We start from the raw sequence: 23,138 nt of genomic DNA on the forward strand, positions 1-23,138 counted from the left end.
CAAACAAAAAAATACCAAGGTATCTTCAGCTATGGAGACAGCGAAATAATTAACCCATGGTGTTACTCGAATAGAAAAATACTTTCATGTAATTCAAATATTATTGAAATTTTGGAATGATCAGAAGCAACTGTAAAAATTTCCAAGACAAAATGTTCGCATTATAATGACAATATGAAAACTAAAAAACAATCATCTGCCAGTTATTTAATACTCAATGCCTTAAAATTCCACAGATTACAGGAGGAATCACCTACTGTTCACAGTTGCAGCTGCAAAGTGTTATCGTCTTCATATAATTAAGAATATTTACCCAGGTCTACATTATTCAAATGCTAGTAGCTGCAAATGCCAATGAGGTAATTGATTCAAAGGCATCACTGATCCCTCTGCTGAGAAGCATAATATGCTCTAAAATTAAGTTATGATATTTGCTTCTATAGGACCTAGATAATGCAAGGGCCACACAATTTCCACTGAAGCATCCACTTGGGTTAGCCTCTATGTTTTGGATGATTACACAATAGATAAAATTGGCCAGCACTTATCAAAAATTCCATCCAGCCAGATAGTCGATGCTCAATCCTACTTTATATTTTCTAAGCACAACCAATAACTCCACAAGGATAACATGATCTCTATTTAGCAAATACACTGGCTGCCCGCTCAAATCGCTGGTACCTATAATCATAGCCCTGTATGGATAAAAACTGATGACTACGAGTTACGTTGGCTCTATACATTGATGACAGTTTCTTTAGCTTTGCCAACAATCATTGTACTCTAGTATAGACTAAATGGACACTGGAATTTCCATTATCCAGAAGATGGAATCTTACCCAAGGCATTCACAAAAGTTGTTGCCAACCCACAACTCGTTGAAAATAATCTCCATCATCATAACAAACTTTATGCCCATAATATGCACAAATGGTAACACATGATACATCTCCCAACCAAAGGAGTCCAACTAAAGTCTAATCCGAGATCCTCCATTCTCAACACTTTATACATAAAAAAACTTGTCTGTATCGGCCTCTCTTTGCACTTTTGGGGCAATTGCTAGTTATATTAAGTTACTTGAAAAATTGGTCTCCTACAACGTATTTTAGGTATCAGACGAGGGAAACGGTTATTTCCATTGATTGAGGAATCATTTAGGCAATTTTAGTCTTGTAGAAAAGATTTGTGTTGGTTAAGCCTGGGCCCAAAACTTTTTCGTAGTCATCTAATTAATGAATGCATTAGGTTGACCATAACAACATATCCATTTTCAGAATACACATTATCATCCACCCTTGGTTTCAACAATGCCTATTCACATGTCACTATTCTTCCCCACTCTATGCCTTAGGGCGTTTCCTTTGCAACATAAGGTGCAAATGCTAGTAATGTAGTTGATATGTTATCGGAAGAAGTAATGCTGGTGAATGTCATTTAAATTATTATCATATGGCTATATAGATCAAGTAAGGGTTTTTTCTAAAGGGTTACCGTTAAATCATGTTTAACGATAGTGGAGTAGTAAAGTGATTTGTTGTGTTTTGAAAAGTGTATTTGTATTATTTTTAAAAGCCAAAATTGTTTGTATTTTTTCTTTTGTTTTAGTAATATCAAGATTTTTTTCTGTTAAAAACATTAGGAATCCCACACAAAAAAACAAAACTAATATTTATATAATGTTATTTGAACTTGGGCCTGAGTATGTTTTAAAACAATTCCTATTTATTAAGAACTAGGTTTTTCTATGTATTTAGGGAATAAAAACCTGTCGTTTTATAAATTACTAATTGATAATTACATGTGGCATAATTTTCATGTGGCGTAAGTTTTCTTGAATAATAATAATGAATTAACTTAAATTTAAAAAAGATAATTAGTGATAAGTGTCTTTAGCGTAACTAAAATTTGATAACTAAATTTGATAAGTTAAATAAATAAAAAATAATAATCTTTAAATTTTTAACTTTGAATTACTTCGTTGACTTCGTATTTGAATAGTGAGTGGATTCTATGATTTCTTTAATTTTACACTCACATCTCACATGCGATTCTGCACTAATTTGTTTTTACACGGACATGCACCTGTTCATTTGATATACATATATATTCATCCTCTTTAGGTCACGGAAACAATGAATGCGGGCTTCTAAATATCCGCTGGGTGTTGCAGTGATGCAAGATCATTACTTTACGAGAATAGTCGCTAGAATTGCGACTAGGCCCATGTGGGAAGATTAATGAAATCAAATACCAGCACTAATATTTAATTTCTGGAAACCATTCTGCTTCTTTTTGCTTGTGGCCTTTTTCCAATTAAGATCGGGTGGAGCGAGTTTTCGGGTTTCTTACTTGTACAGCACTGGCGCTGCTCCAAAGATGCATTCCTACCCCATGTGATTCTTTGTTGGGTTTTTTTAATTTCTGGAAACTGTTCTGCTTCTCTTTGCTTGTGGCCTTTTTCCAATTAAGATCGGGTGGAACGAGTTTTCGGGTTTCTTACTTGTACAGCACTGGGGCTGCTCCAAAGACCCATTCCTACCCCATGTGATTCTTTGTTTGGTTCTTTTAGTTTCTGGAAACTGTTCTGCTTCTCTTTTCTTGTGGCCTTTTTCCAATTAAGATCTGGTGGACCGAGTTTTCAGGTTTCTTTCTTGTACAGCACTGGGGCAGCTCCAAAGACCCATTCCTACCCCATGTGATTCTTTGTTGGGTTCTTTTGAGGAATCCAAGAAATATATCATCTTACAAGTCCATAGGCCTAAAGAGTGTTAATTACTTAGACTTTCTAGACTACATACTATGTCATATTTCAAAACAGTCCTAAAGTTATATATACAAAAAAAACAATATAGCAAAAAGAAAAATTTGCAGGGCAACATACTTCAATTACATTTGTATTCTTTGTTTCAATTACATTTGTATTCCTCCCCATTGGCTAGCCTATTAAGGTCCAGGTACTGCTCTTGTTGAGTCTAGGTTGCCTCGTCAATCTCGCTAAGTTGAGTTTTCAATAGATTAATTTGGTCCCAGAGATCTACTAATTAATTATGTAGGGCCTTCACTTCATCATCTTGCCTGGCCAATTTTTCTTTTAAAAATAATTTTCTTCCACCACTTGTATTGTAGATAATTTGTGGTTTTTTAATTTCAAATTTAATTAAGTAAATCCACTTGAAGCACATCAATATTCTGCTTCAATTCAGTGGCTGCATCCAAATAACCACGATTCATTCTCCCAACAACATTGTTACTTCCTACCATTCTCGTGGGGCCTCTCCACATTCTATCTCTAGCTCGTCTCCTAACTTCCAACGCCCGCAATCTTCTCGAGATTCGTTCTTCCTACGAACGTGGGCATAGGAATTATGCCCAACAATTTCAGATTCAAACCTACGTTCAAACCTACGGAGAGGAGAAAGAATGAAATCTACTTCTTTGAGCTAGAGAGGAGAAATATGGATTTAAATTATTGCACATATATTTTTCCATGGAGAGGATTTTGGGGGCAAGCGACCAACATATAACAATGCTTCATAGCCTCCCTTAACATAGTAAGAAGATTTCTACGGAGCCCAACCAAACAAGCATTCTTGCAGAATAGCCACACGTGGAATTAGACGACTAAGGATCCCACTAAAGTCCCATCCAACCCAATGTCCACTTACATCCCACAAGGAGATGTCTACCAATAGGGATCTCCCTTGTGCATGAAGGGCTTCCTTAATAGGAAGTAGATCTTGAGATTCCTCTAGAGGTGGTTTTCCCATGATTGAGGCCTACCATATACTGATATGAGCAACACTCATTGGAATCCAACATAGGTTTTTATGTATTATTGATACCACTGAAGAGATGAGTTTCCATATTGTTAATCCAGTTCAGGTGGCTTTAATTGTATGAGGCTCTGATTGCTTCTAGGTTGCATGTATTTGGCTTGCAACACTCTTGACCACCAATTTGCAGGTTGTGTAATTAAGTGCTAGGTCAAACTTGCTCACATCGCTTGATTCGTGAGGATGGGATCATGAATTCCTAGACCCCATGAATTTTAGGATTATGAACCGTGGTCCAATTTATCAAGTGGAACTTTTTTGTGTTTCTCTTTCCCCCTTCCCAGAGGAACTTCTGAATTTCTTTAGCTAGTTGATGTAGAATAGTCCAGAGCACCAGGAGAATAGAGTATTGGTAGAAGGGAAGGGCATATAAAATTTCTTTTATTAGCACAATATGGTCAACCAAATTGAGCCATAGTGCTCCCTAAGACTCAAATTTCCATTTGAATTTGGAAAGAAATAACGCCCAAGCCTATGGCATGTGTGATTTAAAGCATATATGGATTCCAAAATATTTAAATCCTTTCCAATTTTCCATAGATTGAAAGTCAAATATTTCTCTAACTTGATGTTTTTGGACCACTGAGATGTTCCAAGAGTAGACCTGAGATTTTTTTGAATTGATTTTTCCACTATAGGCTAGGAGAAAGTGGTCCAAAACCTGCTTGAATCTTTTGGGAACAATTACAGATGCACCTCCTAGGAGGAGAGCGTCATCTGCAAATTGTGAGTGATTGAGACTTCTTATTCCTCTTACATATCTAATTCTTAGAAGGTGTTTCGTCATTTGCACATGATTCAACCTGAAGCTAAGAGTATCAACCATAATTATATATACAAATGGAGATAGGGTGGAACCTTGCCAGAGTCCTTTGGTTGCTTTGGAAAAACTTGCTAGTCTTTTATTCACAAGTGAAGTGTCCAAGGAGAACTAATGCAAAGCCTAATACATTATAAAAATTGCTCATTAAAGTAGTATCTAATTTCCAAGTCCTTATCATGAATGGAGGAACCATGAAATGTGAAGAACACTATGTAAATTCTAAGCTTCAAATGGGGGATTATCACCTGAAAACCCACATGTTTTCCATTGAAATGGGTGGTTGTGACATTGTCTTTAGTGCTGAATGGATCTGCACACTGGCCCTATCACAATGGACTTCTAGGAGTTTTATATGAGCTTTAAGCAAAATGGCCACACTCATACATTGAGGGGACTCTAGGAAAGTGCTCCTACTATCATCATCTCACATCGAATGGAGAAGCTTTTAGAAAAGAGTCATCATGGGATAGTATCACAATTTAATGCCATCCATGTCGTTGAATCCACTCCTCCTCACATTCATCCCGATATGCAATAGGTCTTAGATCACCACCAACAGCTCTTCAACAAACCTAAGAAGCTTCCACCCTCTACGGGTGAACATGATCATAGCATCCCTCTACTCTTGGGTGCACAACCGCCAAATGTTCGCCCCTATCGATAGAAATTGAAAAATTATCAAGGAATTCCTCATAGCCGATGTTATTCATCCTCGCACCATCCCTTATTCATCCCTAGTGGTCATGGTTCTAAAGAAATACAGTGAATGTCTCATGTGTCCAGACTTTATGGCCCTTAAAAAGCTAACTATCAAGGGAAAATTTCTTATCCCAGTAGTTGATGATTTGCTTCATGAACTGCATGGTGCCAATTTTTTTACCAAGCTCCACCTCCGCTTGGGTTATCACCAAATACAGATGAAGGAAGTGGACATTCCCAAGACAACCTTCTACACTCATGAAGTCCATTAAGAATTCATGGTCATGTCATTTGGTCTCTGTAATGCCCCATCCAATTTTCAGAGCCTCATGAACCACCTTCTAAAACCAGATCTTAGAAAATTTGTCCCAGTCTTTTTTGATGGCATTCTCATCTACAACATAACATGGGACACTCGCCTTCAACATGTTGACCAGGTATTGCAACTGCTCCAAGATCATAAACTATTTTTCAAATTATCCAAGTGTTCCTTTGGCAAGGAGGAAGTAGAGTGTTTGGGACACATTGTGGGTCGTGAAGGAGTGAGGGTTGATCCAAAAAAGATTCAAGCAATGGAAGATTGGCCCCAACCAAAAACCTTGAAGAGTTTGAGGGGATTCTTGGGTCTCACGGGCTACTATCACAAATTTTTCTACAATTATGGACACATTTCTTTGCCACTCACTAATCTTCTCAATAAAAAATCATTTCTATGGAATGACACAGCTCAACAGGCCTTCTTGGCTCTCAAACAAGCCATGTGCTCCACTCCAATATTGGCCCTACCAGACTTTACAAAACCTTTTGTGATTGAATGTGATGATTTAGGTACAGAAATTGGTGCAATATTAATTAAGGAAGGTCAACAATTGGATTTCACGAGTCAACAACTCAGTGGCAAGCATTTGGGTCAATCTACATATGAGAAAGAAATTATGGCCATCTTACATGCAATAGACACATGGCCACCATACTTATTGGGGCATCATTTCCAAATCCGCATTGACCATCATAACCTAAAATATTTCCTTGAGCAACATCTATCATCGCACAACAAAATAATTGGCTTGCAAAAATGCTAGGATATGATTATGAGATAATTGACAAGAAGGGGCGTGATAGTGGTCAATGACTTATCACGCAAATTTGAGAATGAGGGCACCCTTTTATCCCTCTCTCTACCCATACCAGATTGGATTGAAGAAGCCTGTCATGAATGGTTTTCCCACCCCTCTTTGTCCCAGCTCATTACTATATTATGAGCAAATCCTAATTCTTCAGAGGACTACTCTTGGAAGTATGAAGTTCTTCGCTATAATAATTGGGTAGTACTATCCCCAACCTCCACCCTCAAAACCCACATATTGGAAGAGTTGCACTCCTCTCCACATGTAGTACATCCAAGCTTTCTAAAGACTTATGCACAAGCACGCCGCTCTTTCTTTTGGACCGGCATGAAGAACAAAATTATTACATTTGTAGTTGAATGCGATGTATTCTAGAATAAAAAAGGGGAAATGATCAAGCTACCAAGGAACTTACAACCCATGCTGCTCCCTGCTTCTATCTGGACAATTGTTTCCATGGATTTCATTACAGGTCTCCCAAAGTCAAGAAAAAAATTAGTCATCATGGTGGTTGTCGACAAACTTTCCAAATATGCTCATTTTTGTGCTCTACCACACCCATTTACTAGGCCAACATTGGTGGCTCAAGTTTTCATGGAGCAAATCTTCAAACTGCATGTCACAGCGACTTCCATTGTGTCTGATCAAGATCCCACTTTCACCAATAAATTTTGGTAGGAAATTTTCAAGCTATAGGGCATGTAACTCCAACTGAGTATGACTTATCATCCCCAAACTGACGGTCAAACAGGATCAGTCAACAAATGTTTGGAGACCTATCTATTGTGCTTCACTTCAGACATGAAACATCAATGGATACAGTGGTTTCCTTCAGTTGAATGGTGGTATAATACCAACTATCATGAAACCAAAAATATGACACCTTATGAGGAAGTGTATGGCCAACTCTCACCTTAAATAGCTTCTTATATTCTTGGATCTTCCAAAGCGCATGTAGGTGATCAGTTCCTGCAAAACCATCCTGCCATGTTCGCTCATCTCAAAGATAATATACATCAAGCTCAGAATAAAATGAAGCATCAAGACGATCAACATTTTCCAGAGAAGTCATTTCAAGTAGGTGACTAGGTATTCATGTGACTCCAACCTTATAAGAAGACCTCTCTCAAATTAAAGGGCTTGCAAAAACTAGCACCAAAATTCTATGGGCCTTATTAGTTACTTCAACGTATTGGAGAAGTCACCTACAAACTGGCTTTGTCGACTACTTCAAAAATCCACCCAGTCTTCCATGTATCCTGCCTCAAAAAAGTTGCAGGGAACAATTGTAGGGTTCAAACAAGTCTACTGGAATTGGATGAGGAAGGTTCACATTGGCTCTCCCTGAACAAGTCCTCACTACTCGCGAAAGACATATTTGCAGCCGCACAATCAAGGAAGTAATCATCAAGTGGAAAGACACCTTCCAGAAGATGTGACATGGGAACCAACCACTATTCTTCAGAAATTTCTACAGCTTCAGCCTTGAGAACAAGGTACTTTTGATGGGGGAGAACATGTTAGGGTCCAACTCTAACTTATTTATTTGTGTATTAGCCCGAGGGGCTTAGTCAAAGTCATAGTTAGTTAGTTGACTCAATAAATCCCATAAGTGGTTATCCACATTACTAATAATTATAAGTGGTTGACCCACATTATAGAAAAGGGACCACAATTAATTATAAATGGGCCATAGTTAATAAATAAAGTGGTTAACACGTAATATGCAAGGGACCACTAGTTGTTAGGGTTTTGGATGTCATAAAGCTATAAATAATCTTAGATAGCAAGGGAAGAATCATCCAATTTATTTGTAATCGAGCTCTACTATGTTAGAGGTTTCCCCCTCGAAGAGGCAAGTGAACATCATATTCTACTTCTAAATAATAAATTATCTTTCTAGCTTGTCTCAATTCATGTGATATTTTTATGTTCGACTATATTGTTTCGTATTCCTGGAATTTTGGTTTTCTCGTAGGTCAAGTGCATAACAACATACAAGTCCTCATAGGTGGAAACATGCAATGTAGCCTTCATTATTCTATCCTCACATCATTCTAGATAAATAAAATTGAACCATAGATCCCTTTTAGTAGTAACAAGTGAAGGCCTAGCCAATATTATACTCCAATTTGAATTGAGATACCAAAATGCCAATAGACTAAGGTGCCTTTAATTAAGAACCTTCCAATATGTGATCATAGGAGGAAACATTAACATACCTATTTATTATCTAAAGGGAAATTGGCCTATTTTGCAGATGTGCATATTACTCTCTAATCAACTTTTTATGTGGTCATTTCTGGTTTAGCAGTATGCTCTGATGGCCACTCCAAGAAAGCTCCTCTCTAGGAGGAATTAAGTAGCCTTTGAGGAGTTCCATTGCAAGTTTCTTTTCCACCCATCTCTTATTTCTACTGTCATCTTGGAAATATTTCATTTTCATAATTTCAAAGGTTTAGATTTCAAGTACCAGATGGATAATTACTAAAGAGATGGTTATATTATTTGGTATCAATTATAGAGAGTTAATGCTCAGTGTTAGATAGCTATGTGTGAGGCCACACATAGAAAATTTCCTTACATTCCATTGTGATATATAATTGTATATATTGTTCATGATATTGATGGTTGTAACACTGTGAAGAAAAAAATTTATAAAAATTATTACCCCTTTCTTGTAACCATGCAACGAGAGTTAGATAACCTAATAACCATGTTTGGTTAGACAAGGGGGTGTGTAACCAAGGAGATGTGTTACATATATGAAATAGGATTTAGATTATTTATATTTTTAAATATTTTTTTGTTATAAAAACTTAATACTTTTTTGTTATATATATATATATATATATATCAATGGAATCCAACGGGCTGCTCGACACGTAATTATTAGTAAACTTTTGCTCGACACGTAATTATTAGTAAACCTTTGGGGGTTTACGACTTGTCCTCCTCTCTACGTAATTATTAGTAAACTTTTGCTCGACACGTAATTATTAGTAAACCTTTGGGGGTTTACGACTTGTCCTCCTCTCTGTAAATCATGTTGCAAACAGGGGGATTTGAACCTGAGTCTCTCAAGTTTCAACGATTTCACATATCTCATATTACCAATTGATCTTCACCCAAAGACAAAAATATAATTATTTTAATATAATTATAATAATTATTTAATAAATAATAATATGATTATGAATTAAATCGAATTCTCTGCTTATTTTTACATTCTTAATATTTTGTTTAAAAAGTGTAAAGTTTAGAGATGGATAACATGAATTATTATATTAATGGGAATTAATGGTTTTTATAAATAAATTAATTTAACTTAAAATTTAGTTATATTATATTTCTAATATATATTTAAATTTATTAAATGTATGGTTATTAATAATGAATTTAATTTAATTTTAATTTTATAAATTAATTAAAATAAATAATTTTTATTTTAATAATATTTTAATTTATTTTATCTATTTTAATATTTTTTCATTATTATGTTGAACAATTAATTAATATGAACTAGAATTGATTCCTTTGGCGATAAAAACTCTCAAGGTTTTGCGGGTTAGTGTGTGAGTTTCCTTTCATTCATATTTCACATACTCCTTGTGAACTTGGTGCGGTTTTTGGTGGATCCAAAATTGTACATTTTTGTTTTGAGGCCCATTTTAGACCTCAAAATTTCTCTAATGGGCATAAACATCTCTTATGGGGAGGGTCCAATGTTTACGATTTTCTATTCAAACCCTAAAGGCATTGGCACGGCATGGGTCATGCAAGATATTACTTATTTGGTTTAGTCTCTCTCAATGACATGACTACTTTCAAAGGGTTGGATACATTTAAAATTTGCAGTGGTAGGGGACGCAAAAGCTATGGAGGAAAATGTATGGCATATTGATTTGTCCCCTGTCATATTTAAGTTTTGGTCGCCATTGTTTAATGCTCATAAGGATTGGTTGGATTTGGTCCCCGTATGGGTTTTTTTACCAAGATTACATTTAGATTATTGGGTGGACCAGATATTTCAGGATATTGGCAATACAATCGGCTCCTATTTGACCCACGACTCCTCATACCTCTCTTTTGACATTTTGACTGTGGCTCACATTTTGGTCATGGTGGACCTTCAAGATGGCCTCTCCAAAGAAATTGATCTTTGGGGCAGGGAAGTATTTATACATAAGCTCGATTATGAAAGTGTGCCCTTTCGATACCGCATATGCCACTAGTATGGACATCTTGTTAAACATTTCCCTATGGCTCAATCGACTTCGGTGGATGACGATTATCTTTTTTGGGAAGATGTTGGCCTCCCTAATTGTATGCCTTCTTCTAGTGGGGAGACGGGTGTTCCTCCTTATCTTTTTAAGGAACTAGTGTCCACAACTACAACTCCTCAAATGGACCCTATGAACATGGAAGGTGTTTTGATGGACCCCTTGGAGCATCCTGTTCCTAGTACCATTGTTTCTTCCTCCTCTGTTTTTTTTCTCAAGATTGTAATATTATTGTGTCTATGGGAAATTTTAATGGGTCATCCACATCTTCCTTTTCGATTTCTCACCTGTCTTTTCCTACTCCCTTCGTCATGCCCTCATAAGCCTTTTATTCCCTCTCTTTGTCACATTGTGATTTTTCCTCCCCTATTACCTCCTCCTCTCACTGTCTATCATTTTTGCTAGGAGATGATTCCTATTCATATAACCTCCTTCCCTTTTCAAATGGACGTTATAAAAAACCCTCTAATTGGGGTTAGGTCAATTTCATCTCTCATGTATGAATTCTAGGGATCAAGGTAGAAGTCTAGCATCACCAAAGCTAAATATTAATCCAAGGTTGATATGGTCGCTGGTCCTCAAGCTTCAATTCATGGGGTTCTTAGAGCAATTGTAGCCCCCTCAAATGTGCCCTTATGAAAATCATCTCTTACAACTATAGGGGTCTTGCAATTCTTCCCAAAATACTTGCATTAAAAAATCTTATTGACTCTGAGTCCCCTAGCATAATTTTCCTTGTAGAGACCCTGAGGCATGGTTCCTCGATTGTTCAATGTCTTGATAAACTCTTGTGTGAGTGGATATTTTAAAGCATTTATGTTAAGGGTCACTCAGGGGGTTTAGTGGTGGGTTGGTTAAGGTGCAATTTCAAATTTATCAATGCTTGGAGCATGGTGGTGTGTCTCAATATCGAAATATTTTTAGAAGAATTGTCTAACTCCTCTTTGCTCAACATCTATGGCCCCTCCCAAAATCATAAACAATTTTGGGAGTTTTTCTTTAGTAAATATTTTGTCAATCAACCCAATCTTATTATTGGGGGAGATTTCAATGTTTCTTTTGGAGAATCAGAATCTTAGGGGGATCAGGCTAATGTCGATCCACTACCGGATTCCCTCCTCAATTGCCTAGCCAATCAATCTCTTATTGATGTGGAGCCTCTTAAGATTTGACCAACTTGGTGTAATAAGAGGGAAGATATGTACCATATAGCCAAGAGATTGGACAACTTTCTCATAGAAAAAGCCATCATGGATCATTTTCTCTTTATCAAGCAATGGGTTGACTCGGGTGGGATTTTTGACCATTCCCTAATTTTCCTTGAAATTAAAGGTGTTATTTGAAAGTTGGCTAGACCCTTCAAGATGAATCATTCATGGTTGAAGGAGGAATCATTTATTGAGATGGTTAGATAGAAGTGGAATCCATTCTCACCTCATTCTGACATCTCGGATAGTAAACAATTTTTGGGGAAACCTCAAGAAAGTAAAGAAAAAAACAAAAGGAGTGGGTGGTGGAAAATAAATAGGTTGATTCTATTGAGCATAAGTCAATAGAAGATAATATTAAGATCAGAGCTTCCAAAGAGGAAGAGGGTTATGAATCCATAGAATCACAAGACCTCCTCTTTCAAAAGGAAAAAAGGAGGAATAATATCTTGAAAAATCATTAGTCAGAATGGTGGTTGAAGAGCAGAGTTGTTTGGTTGGAATGTGGTGATAACAACACCAAATTTTTCCAATCCTTTGGCAAAGGTTGTAAGATGGACAACACGATCTGGTCATTAATGGACCGCTTGGTTCGGGAAGTTTCTTCTTTCTCGAATCTGGCATCCCTAGGTGTCAAACATTTTGAAGATCTCTTCAAAGCCCAGGAAGAGGCCTCTATTTTCGAAATAATTTGAACGACTCTCCCTTTCCTTATATTCCTCAATGAGGAGGAAAATCATGACGTTATCACTAAATTCACTGAAGATGAATTAAAGATTGTCCTCCACAGTTTCCAAAATGATAAGAGCCCTTATTTGGATGGTTGGGGAATTTATTTTTTTGTAGGCCTTTATGATATTTTGGGGAATGATTTACTGGTTTTGATCGAAGAATCCCATAGGAATCATCATATGCTCCTTGCTTTAAATTCAAATTTCATTGCTGTGATTCCTTTAAAAGTGGTCTCCCCTGTCTCCTTTGATGACTTTAGGTCTATCTCTCTATGTAATGTTGGATACAAAGTCATCACGAAGGTGATTTGTCTTCACATTAAAACAATTCTCATGGCCTTCATTTCTAGGAAGCAATTTTGTTTCCTTAAAGGAAGAAAAATTATGGAGCATTTGGGGTGGCTCAAGAAGGTCTCCATAGTCCGAAGACAAAGGATATTAAAGGGGTATTTTCAAACTTGACTTGTCGAAGACCTATGATCGGGTTAGATGGATTTATCTTTGGTTACTTATAACACATGTGGGTTTTAGTCTTCATTTCGTCACATGGATTATGAGTTGCATATAAATGGTCTCCTTTATTGTGTTTATCAAAAATGTTACTTCTCCTTTATTTCATGCTCAGAGAAGCCTTCATTAAGGGTGCCCTCTCTCTTCTTTATTATTTCTTATGGTGGTTGAGGGCCTCAGTAGGCCCTTAGAGGAGGAAAAAACAATGGGCTATTTCAGGGTTGCATGGTAACTTGAGCCTTAACTATCTCTCACCTTCTTTTTGTGGATGATATTCTCATTTTTTTGTAACATAGATATTTGGGAGGTGATGGTATTAAAGAAAATTCTACAATTTCTAAAAAATCCATGGGTATGCTTATTAATTTTCAAAAATCCTCTCTTCTAGTTTCAAATTTGGAAGAGGATGTTATGCATCAAATTATCAAACTGCTTCCAATTAAATTCTCTCTCCTAGATGATGGTCTCAATTATTTGGGTTTCCTCCTGAAACCAAATACTTACAGAATGATGGAATGGTGTTGGTTGATCTCTAATATTAAGAAACATATTAAAATTTGGTTTCACAGATGTCTTTCCCATGATGGTTGGTTGGTTCTTATCAAATATGCTCTTGAAGAAATTCTTGTATAATGGTCATCCCTTGCATGGATCCCAAAAGGAATATTGGAGCATATCTGGTGGGTATGCTTCAATTTTTTATGGTCTAGATCCAACACAAATGTTACTCTTCCTTGGGTGGGGTGGGACAAAATAGCTAAGCCTAAGGCCTTGGGTAGTTGTGGCATAAATAACATTTTCCTCTTATCACACGCTCTTGCAAATAAATGTGGATGGTGTCTTCTTACTACCTAGAGCCGGTGGACTATAGTAGTTATAAACAAAATTATTTCTCCACTCCAAGTGGAGGACTACGTTTGTCGAGTGGATGAACCTCGTATAAACATATTTGTTATTTGGTGATCCATCTTAAATACCTACGAAAATATCCATAGTGGTTTGGTTTGGAAAGTGCACTCGAGTCTTCAGGTTTATTTGGGTGTAGATCCATGGCTTGGCTCCCACCATGATCACCTTCTTCCTTCTCCATTAATAGATTATCTTCGTGATAATGGGATATCAATGCTAGCTCACGTCGTTGATCTGACATGATTCCACTACCATTTGGAGTCAAGGGTGGAAATCAACGATATAATTGGAAATCCTAGACCCTTTCATTGAACACTAGAATAATTTCATTAGTGCTCTACAATCGGGTCATGTTCGTATATGAGATAGGGATGATAAAATCGTTTGGTTTGGTGCTAGAGTGGAATTTATACTCCAAAAGTGGGCTATATTTTCATCTCATCTGTGCATCCTTCTAATGTTACACATTAGTGGTGTATGACTGTTTGGAAATCAAAATGCCCACCAAAGGAATTTTTTTATGTGGTGTAGTATGAATGGAAAGGTCCCCACATGGGATGTACTTAAAAGGTGTTTCTCTATCGGTCCTAGATGGTGTACTTTATGTCAAGTTGATGGTGAATCCATTACTCAACTCTTCATGAATTGCCCTTTCGGTCAACAAATTTGGGAACATTGTAGATCTACATAAGCACAAATTGGTCCTTGGCTTGGACCTTGAATTAAACCTTCTTAGCAGCATTGGCTCTCTCATCCTCCCACCCTTTCAGGGCTCTTACATTAATCATATGGTGGGGCATTTAAATAGCTTGTAATTGAGTTATCTTCCAGGTTCATATCTCTTCTCCAAGGATATTGTTGTTGAAGCACTGATGATCCTCAATGATTATCCTAAAGAGAAAGATGCTTGTAGGGTGCGTGAAATCGTTGCACAACATCCTAACAGGTCTAAACCATGGGCTTATTTCGATGGTGCATCGATTGATTTAGGTGGGAACAACGGGGGCAATTTTATCCTTATCTTTCATCTGACACCTATTTTCATGTTTCTGTGGGTTTGGGTATTGGATCAAATAATTTTGTTGAACTTCTTGCTTGCCAGAACCTACTTACTTTTTCCATAGAACAAGGTGCTACACAATTACAAATTTATGGAGACTCTAAGCTTGTGGTCAACTGGTTGAATGACACTCAATCTTGTAGGATTTTTCTTTATTGCCTATTTTAGATGATGTTTTGCGGTTAAAAATTTCATTCTCATATTTATATTGTCAACACACACACACACACACACAACCAAATAATCTCTCCAAAGAGGCTTTTAACTTGGCTCAAGATTGTTGGTGGATCACAAAGTTTCGTTGGGGCATTGCAGCTACATCTACTCTCAGCCCTTTCACTGCTTAAATCAACAGTCATAATTTGTTATGGACCATCTGACATTTTGTATATATTCTATGCTTTTTATATTTCCAGGATAACGGTTTCTTCATGGACTCTCTAAAGAATAGTGTATTTAAATTTTTTGGACTTTATTATGCGCTTACATTAGGTCAGCTACTAGGTTTTTTGTATTTTGGGGATTTCAATTTGTTTATGATCCCTGAGTGTCATATTTTTGCAATTGTATGCTTGATGGATCAAACAATTGATTTTTATTATATATTAATAAAAATTACAGTTTTTTTCTCTAAAATTAATATATGTATATATATATGAATATATATGAATTAGAATTAATATTAAATATAATTAATCATTTTTATAACCAAAATTATGTTGTAATTTATTTTTTTAATATGTAATTTGAACTATTTTTTGTTATATATTAATAATAGTCATAATATTAATAACATAATTAATTGATAATATAGTCTATCAGGCATAGACTGAATAAGTAATTGAAACTAAGAATATCAATGTCACTCATCTCTATTTAAATTTTATCTACATGATTTGGCTTGCATAAAGCTTTAGATTAAATAATTGATCTTCTACTTTATTATGAGTTCTCCGATCTAATTTATATCTATAAATTTATTTAAAAATAAAAAATAAAATTTAAGGAAAGATTTATTGGAATTACAAGTTTATATTGTGTAGTCTATGTTAAATTTATTCATGCCTTCAAAAATGTAATTTAGAGATAGAAAGAGTGTGAGTCCCCGTCCTTAGAAGTGCATTCTCTTTCACATTTTTCAGTGTAAAAAAGTTTTTACCTCAAAACATTTGGCCCCTTTGGACGCTTAATAATTCCGTGATTAAGATGAATCAATATTGGTAAACTATCAAAATAATTGAAATTGAGCAATACATTATCCATTTCTTAGACATCTTATTCAAGGATAATTTTAGGGGCGAATGTTCGCCCTTTGGCGAAATTAAGGGGTTTTAAATTTTTAGTGGGCGAATATTTTGTATCATAGTACATTTTTACAAATCACCTCAAATAGCCCACCTTATTTTAAGGGAGAGGGTAAAAAAGGTAAATTTAGCCCTTGAAATTAGGACTTACAACCTTCCATTCGCCCATTTTCAAGAATAGGTTTTATTTAAGTGCATCCATTCGCCCATTTTCAAGAATAGGTTTTATTTAAGTGAATCCTATGGGCCAAATACCATATTTATAAAAGAGGTATGGTAAATTAATAAAAATATAAATAAATGAGAGATATGGTAAATAAATATAACATTTTTTATATTTACTCCATAAGTCACCTTATATACATGTAAGGGTGTAAAAAAATAAAAATATAAGTAAAGTGGAGGTATGGTAAATAAATAAAACATATTTTTATACTTACTCAAAAGGTATGGTAAATAAATAAAAATATAAATAAACTAGACGTATCATAAATAAATAAAACCTCTTTTTATATTTAGTCCATAACCCTCATTCTATTTATAAAGGCTCAAGAAAGAGGTTTTATTTAAGTGAATCCTATGGGCCAAATGCCATATTTGTAAAAGAGGTATGGTAAATTAATAAAAATATAAATAAACGAGAGGTATGGTCAACAAATAAAACATTTTTTTATATTTACTCCATAAGTCACCTTATATTTACGAACACTCAAAAAATGGGTTATATTTAGGTGAAACCTATGGCCAAAATACTATGGGACAAATACCATGGACTAGATTGTTATTAATACCATGAAAAAAACCATTATTAACCCTAATATTAGAATTAATAAAAATAAAAATGGCACATGGTATTGACCCATGGTATTCACCAAAATGGCACATGGTATTGACCCATGGTATTCACGTGGAATGTAGCCTATTTAAATGGGGGAATTAAACCAACATGTAGCCTATGCTAAGATTCACTAGGACTTTACAAAGTTTTATTATTTAGTGAAAGACTCGCCAAGATCTTACAAGATTTTATAATTGAGTAAAATATTCGCCATGCTTGGTGAGAGATTCGCCAAAAAATTATATATACATATTATATTATTGATAAAATCGCCTTCCATTTTTCCTATATACCATGGAGATTCGCCCATTTATTATATTTATAAATTTAGGGGGGTTTCTTAAAATTTTCCCTAATCTTATTGCAAAAACTTATCAATACCAATGTTACTATTGTTTATATTTATCAATTCCAATCTTGGGCCCATATAAATATATTCAACCTAATATTTATATTTATCATCCTTCCCATTTAGTTTTCATAGAAATGTATTCAACTTATTATTTATGTTTATCCATCCTTTCTATCAAATACGTCCACACACACACACATATATATAATCCACACTAATACAACAAGAAGAAAGATATATTTATACCAGAAAAGAAAAGAAAAAAGAATGTAGTATTTATAATAAAAAAAAACATGCAATAGAATGAATGTGCATGATGTTTGTATGTCTGTAGTGTTATACCAAAAAAGAAAAGAAAAGAAAATGTAATATTTATAATTAAAAAAAGCATGCAATAGATATATTTCATATGAATGTGTAGGTGTTTGTATGTCTGCAGTGGTAGAGATGATACATCTATTCAGTTTTTCCTGAATATTAATAAACAATAACTATTATTATTATTATTCCATTTATTTGAGGATTGCAATATATGTGTTATTTTATTATTATTTTTTTGGAGGCAAAATGTAAAACTTAGTTTGCCAATTATAGACGTTATATATGTTATCATATGGAAATAGTTAAAAAACTTTAAAAAAATACCACTTATTTTGTGATATCTTCACTAAAACCTCTATTCTAGATGGTAAAGAGCACGCTACTATGTCAAGCAAAATCTTACTACAAACATGTGAAATACTTGGTAATGTCTAAATAGACAAAATGAATGAGGTGGTGATCATTCCACTTAATTTATATAGAATGCCTAAGAATACCTAAGCTCATAGTATGAACATGTAGACTTAAGGAAACTTGTTCTTGTGCTTATTACTAGTTAAGGATGACATTGCATATTATTAACTCACTTAACCATATGGATAAGGCCAATCTGCAAACCAAATGTTTAAGAAATGAACGACCTAAGTAGCCAGGAAAGCCATGGCTCTTCCCACCCTACATGGAATGAACAAGTCAACTTGATCACATCTACCAAGTGAATAAATAAACACATATAAGTAACAGATATTAAGCACCATTCAATGAATTAACAATTAGATTACTGTGTTTCAATCTTGCCTATTGGATATCACCCCATTCTTATCCAACCAGACACATAAATAAACAACTAAAAACATAAATCATAAATATTCTATAATTTTCTTTTATGGTTATGACACGATAGCTTGCAATATTGACTAAATGATTAGAATTCCACATCTGATAGTTAGCCGCCAAGAGACATAACTTAGTTACAGCATAACATGACCGTGGCAAGAAGTAAACCGTAGAAGGCACCAGCAAGAACAGGTACAAAGCCAAACACAGTTCCAGGATTTAATAATATCTACATGTGAAAGCAAGCTCAACAACTATATATTCTCGAAAGTCAACTCGACTGAGTAACTATATATTCTTGAAGTCTTAGTTACAAACTAACATGACCATTGAAGAGAAGGGAACAGTTGAAACTTCACAACTATATACTATGCTACGTGCAGGCAAACTTCACAGCTATATACTTATGGAAGTCAACTCGACTACATAATGAACTGCCATGGTGTAATCCAAAACATAGACTCTGAAATACTCTATTTGTTTACTGACACTATAGGGCGACCTTCAATCAACACAGTTCAGTTATCTATCGATTTATCCAAAGATAACCAGGCGTTCTCAGACACAAAATCGAAGACCTTGAAGAATATCAAATTTAATGAGGCTTCAGCCTTTATCATCATCAGGCTTCAGACTTGTAACAAACATCTCCATCGCAGATAACTCCTTCGGGTTTGCAGTTTTCATCAATCACAACATCTGTGTCTTGAGCCTTGTCCTCCTGCTTCAGATCCCCTTCATCCTTCAAAGCACAAGTCAGATGAACATCGTAGTCACAATCTTCACAATAATAGGACCATGTAGTGCCCTCTTCGTCGCAACCATCACAGATAAATGAATGCCTCTCTGTCAATACAAGGGGGTGTTCATGCTGGCTGTACCTTATCTCCTTGGGTGATTTCTCAGCCACCTCTTTCATTTCCTTCTCCTTTTGCTTCTGCAGCGTTTCCAGATGAGCGTCAGTGAAGGGATAAGCATTGACTCCAAATGTGGCCACTGCATTTACGCCATCATCTGTCACAGTTTTTCCATCTGGTCCCACCACAATCAACGATGGGATGCCTATAACACGGAGAAGCCGCATGAGATCTTTCTTAGTTTTATCTCCAAATGGAAGAGCTAACCATGGCATGCTTTTGTAGTAATCTTCAAAAGCCTCTTCATCCCTGTCACTAGAGATGAAAACAATCTCAAAGTCGTTTCCTCTTTCCTTGAGTTCGTTGTATACCTTTACAAGCTTTGGTGTGAAGGCTTGGCAAGGTGGGCACCAATGGGCAGAGAAATACAAAGCAATTGTCTTCTCCACAAGCTCAGCTACCGGGACCTGTTTCAAGAATCAAAACATGAAAAAATGATTAGCATCACCCACAAGAGTACCAAGTTTTTACTAGATTCCATGTCTACTTGTGGTTTAATAGTTAATAACAAGAATCCACCATGAAAACAACCCAAATTCATACCCTGAGAGATGTAGACCCTCCCTGTATTAGTAGTTTATACTTTTATGAACAAATTCACACACTTAACTGTTTAAGACTCCCCCCTGTTCACTATCGTTCCGCCGCACACAAGAGCAAAATGCTAACTTATGCGAATATCTATGGCCTAGATCCCTAAGAGCTTATCATAGTTTTAACCAGATTCAACCAATTAATTTGTAAACTGCACATCCCAAATTGTGTATGGAGATTTGTTTTATTGATTGTCTCCATCTGAATACTTCTGGATATGTTAATCAACCAGTCTTATTGCTGATACTCTGTGAATGAGAATCTATGTTTCTGTGTCCAGATTGATCAGAACAGAACGAATATTATAAATAAACCGTTACCGGTTTGAAAAATGGGAAACAGAATCCACATTAGCCTGGGATAGAACATGATTAAACAAAGAAGACCAAGTGGCTGAGCCGCTACACCTGAGCAGCTTCAGGCTGTCAAAAATCACTCAGGACTTGCGCCTCGCTCTGTCCGCTTATCAGCGTTATCACGATTCACAAGCCCAAATTAGCATGGCAGCAACCAATAAGTTACTCTGCCTGACCATTTGTATATAGAACCCCCGTATGTTATGAAGGAATAGAACTTAATTCTATGGTGCGATTCATGAATCATGGCATAAGAACAGTGAATGCAGTAAGCAGATCTCAGTAACTCACCTGGGCACCTCCATGCTTAATCACAAAGTTGCGCTTATCGGAAACCAAGAGTGACTCCAGGGTTTGAGCTTCTCGTTTGGCTTCATCCTCTGCTTCAAGCTCATCCAGCCTTTTGTTGGTAAATGGATAAGCTCTGATTCCATATTCTCGTATAAGGCCCACAGCATTCGTCTGTACTGTTTTCCCATCTGGACCTAAAATAATCAAGGTTGGGATACTCTGAACGCGGAAGTAGCGGGACAAATTCTTTTCAGCGTTGTCTCCAAATGGCAAAGCCAGCCATGGCATGTTTGCATAATATTCTTCAAAGTCTTTCGCCTCGATGTCACTCGAGAGAAACACAATCTCAAAAGCCTCCCCTTTGTTCAAAAGCTCATTATAAATCTCCACAAGCTGTGGAGTGAAATTTCTACAGGGACCACACCAGTGGGCTGAGAAATACAAACACACAGTTTTCCCCACAAGCTCTGCTACTGGAACCTACTGGAAAACACCAAATTGACAATAAGGCCATCATGAAATAAAATCTGTGCATCTATTTTTCCTAAATCCTTACAGGAGCCAATGAAACTCAATCGCCCAATTCAATAGACTTAATGAATACATAATTTATTTCTAGATTTTCAAGTTCAATAGCCCAATTCAATACATGCTTTCATGAATCATACCTACATTCTCATAAAGAACCCAAATCCAGACTTGCTGGCAGAGAAAAACACAAGCCAAAAAGGGAAAACACCCACCTTTCTTCCTCCATGGGCAAGGACAAAATCTCGTTCATCAGACACCAGAAGAGACTCTACAGTCTGTGCAGCCCTTAAGGCTTCCTCTTTCGCCCTCAGCTCATCAAATCTCTCTGCGGTGAATGGATATCCCTCAACCCCATATTCTTCAATGATCTCCACACCTTCAGTCGTTATAACTCTGCCCTCTCTGTCCAGAAAAACAAGGCACGGAATGCCATCGACCTGGAAGGCCTCATTAAGCTTCTTCCTTGTATTATCATCTGAGAATGGCAGGGCAAGCCATGGCATGGTGTGGTGGTATTCCTCGAATGACTTCTCATCAAAATCCGCAGAAACGAAGAGAATCTCGAAGTCCCCTTTCTCCGATAACTTTTTATAGATTTCAGACAAAACGGGGGTGAAAGCCTTGCATGGAGGACACCAATGGGCAGAAAAGTACAGACCCACTTGTTTCCCTTCCAGTTCTTCAACTTTCACCTGTAGATTACATTGGATTCAATACAAAAATGCAATTTTGCAGCAAAATAAATGATAACAGAGACTATAAGTATAACAATCGTACCTTGTCTCCATTATTTCTGATCAAGAAATCACGTTCCCCGTTGCAAAGCAAAGAGCTCAAACTGTCATTGGTTGTTTCCTTTTGCACAGCCATAGTAAGCTAACACAATCTCTCTCTCGGTTCCGAGCCAACTTTCTTCCACTGCAATCTCTGAGGGCTAAGAAAGAGAATTTATAGACACAGGAGAACAGACAAGTGAAGATTATTTTATAGACACAGGAGAACAGACAAGTGAAGATTAGTCATCTCAGATCGCTTCTTGCCTAAGGAACTTGATGGGAATTTTCTTCTTCAATTCTTGCTGACGTGGACTGGACCTTTACACATGGACAGTGGAGCTTAATTTTGCACTGGTTTAACAGTGGAGTTTTCAGCTTTTTCATTGGCATATATGCAAGTGGACTTTTAAGTAAATTGTAGTTTGAGTCTCTTTTTTTTAAGGGGATGTGATAAGAAATTTAGAAATCAAAGAAAATTGTAATTTGAATTTTGAAATATTGAGGCTGTACAATTTAAAAGTTTCGTGGAGTTTTTCAATAAAATCATGAATTCATAGAGTTTTTTTTAATAGGAATCATGAATTCATGTTTACATTCAAAAGTAAACAATAAAATATTATGATTTTACAAAAAATATATTATCTTTAAGAGTCTTTCAATAAGATTATGAATTCAGATTTATATTTAAAAAATAATATAAATAATAAAATATTATGATTTTACTAAAATATATATATAATAAAAAATAAAAAAAATCACTTTATTAAACAAGGTTTAATTTTTCTTTTAAGAAATTTTATTATAAAATTATTCTTTCCTTGTAAAAGGAGAATAA

The 23,138-nt window shown here is 35.8% G+C and overlaps 1 protein-coding gene across 1 annotated transcript; it reads right to left on the reverse strand.

Moving 5' to 3' along the window:
- Nucleotides 1-19,097: 19,097 nt before the first annotated feature.
- LOC149260423 (putative nucleoredoxin 1) lies at nt 19,098-22,615 on the reverse strand. Its single transcript, XM_089420719.1, has 4 exons — nt 22,305-22,615; nt 21,740-22,219; nt 20,997-21,476; nt 19,098-20,162 (listed from the first exon to the last, which is right to left on the reverse strand). Exons 1-4 carry the CDS (start codon nt 22,395-22,397, stop codon nt 19,461-19,463), a joined length of 1,755 nt encoding a protein of 584 aa, XP_089276845.1. The 5' UTR covers nt 22,398-22,615; the 3' UTR covers nt 19,098-19,460.
- Nucleotides 22,616-23,138: the final 523 nt, after the last annotated feature.

This window comes from Pinus tabuliformis, chromosome 6, assembly GCF_031772625.1.
Source record: "Pinus tabuliformis cultivar Carrire ecotype Pingquan chromosome 6, CPIR1, whole genome shotgun sequence".
Classification (NCBI taxonomy): Eukaryota; Viridiplantae; Streptophyta; class Pinopsida; order Pinales; family Pinaceae; genus Pinus; species Pinus tabuliformis.

What these genes read in the sequence shown, in the direction of transcription:
- LOC149260423 (XM_089420719.1), bottom strand. Translation starts at nt 22,397, where the DNA reads ATGGCTGTGCAAAAGGAAACAACCAATGACAGTTTGAGCTCTTTGCTT. An exon ending in TCAGAAATAATGGAGACAAG is followed by an intron (nt 22,220 to 22,304) that starts GTACGATTGTTA and finishes TGTAATCTACAG; the next exon opens with GTGAAAGTTGAAGAACTGGA. An exon ending in TTGCCCATGGAGGAAGAAAG is followed by an intron (nt 21,477 to 21,739) that starts GTGGGTGTTTTC and finishes GTTTTCCAGTAG; the next exon opens with GTTCCAGTAGCAGAGCTTGT.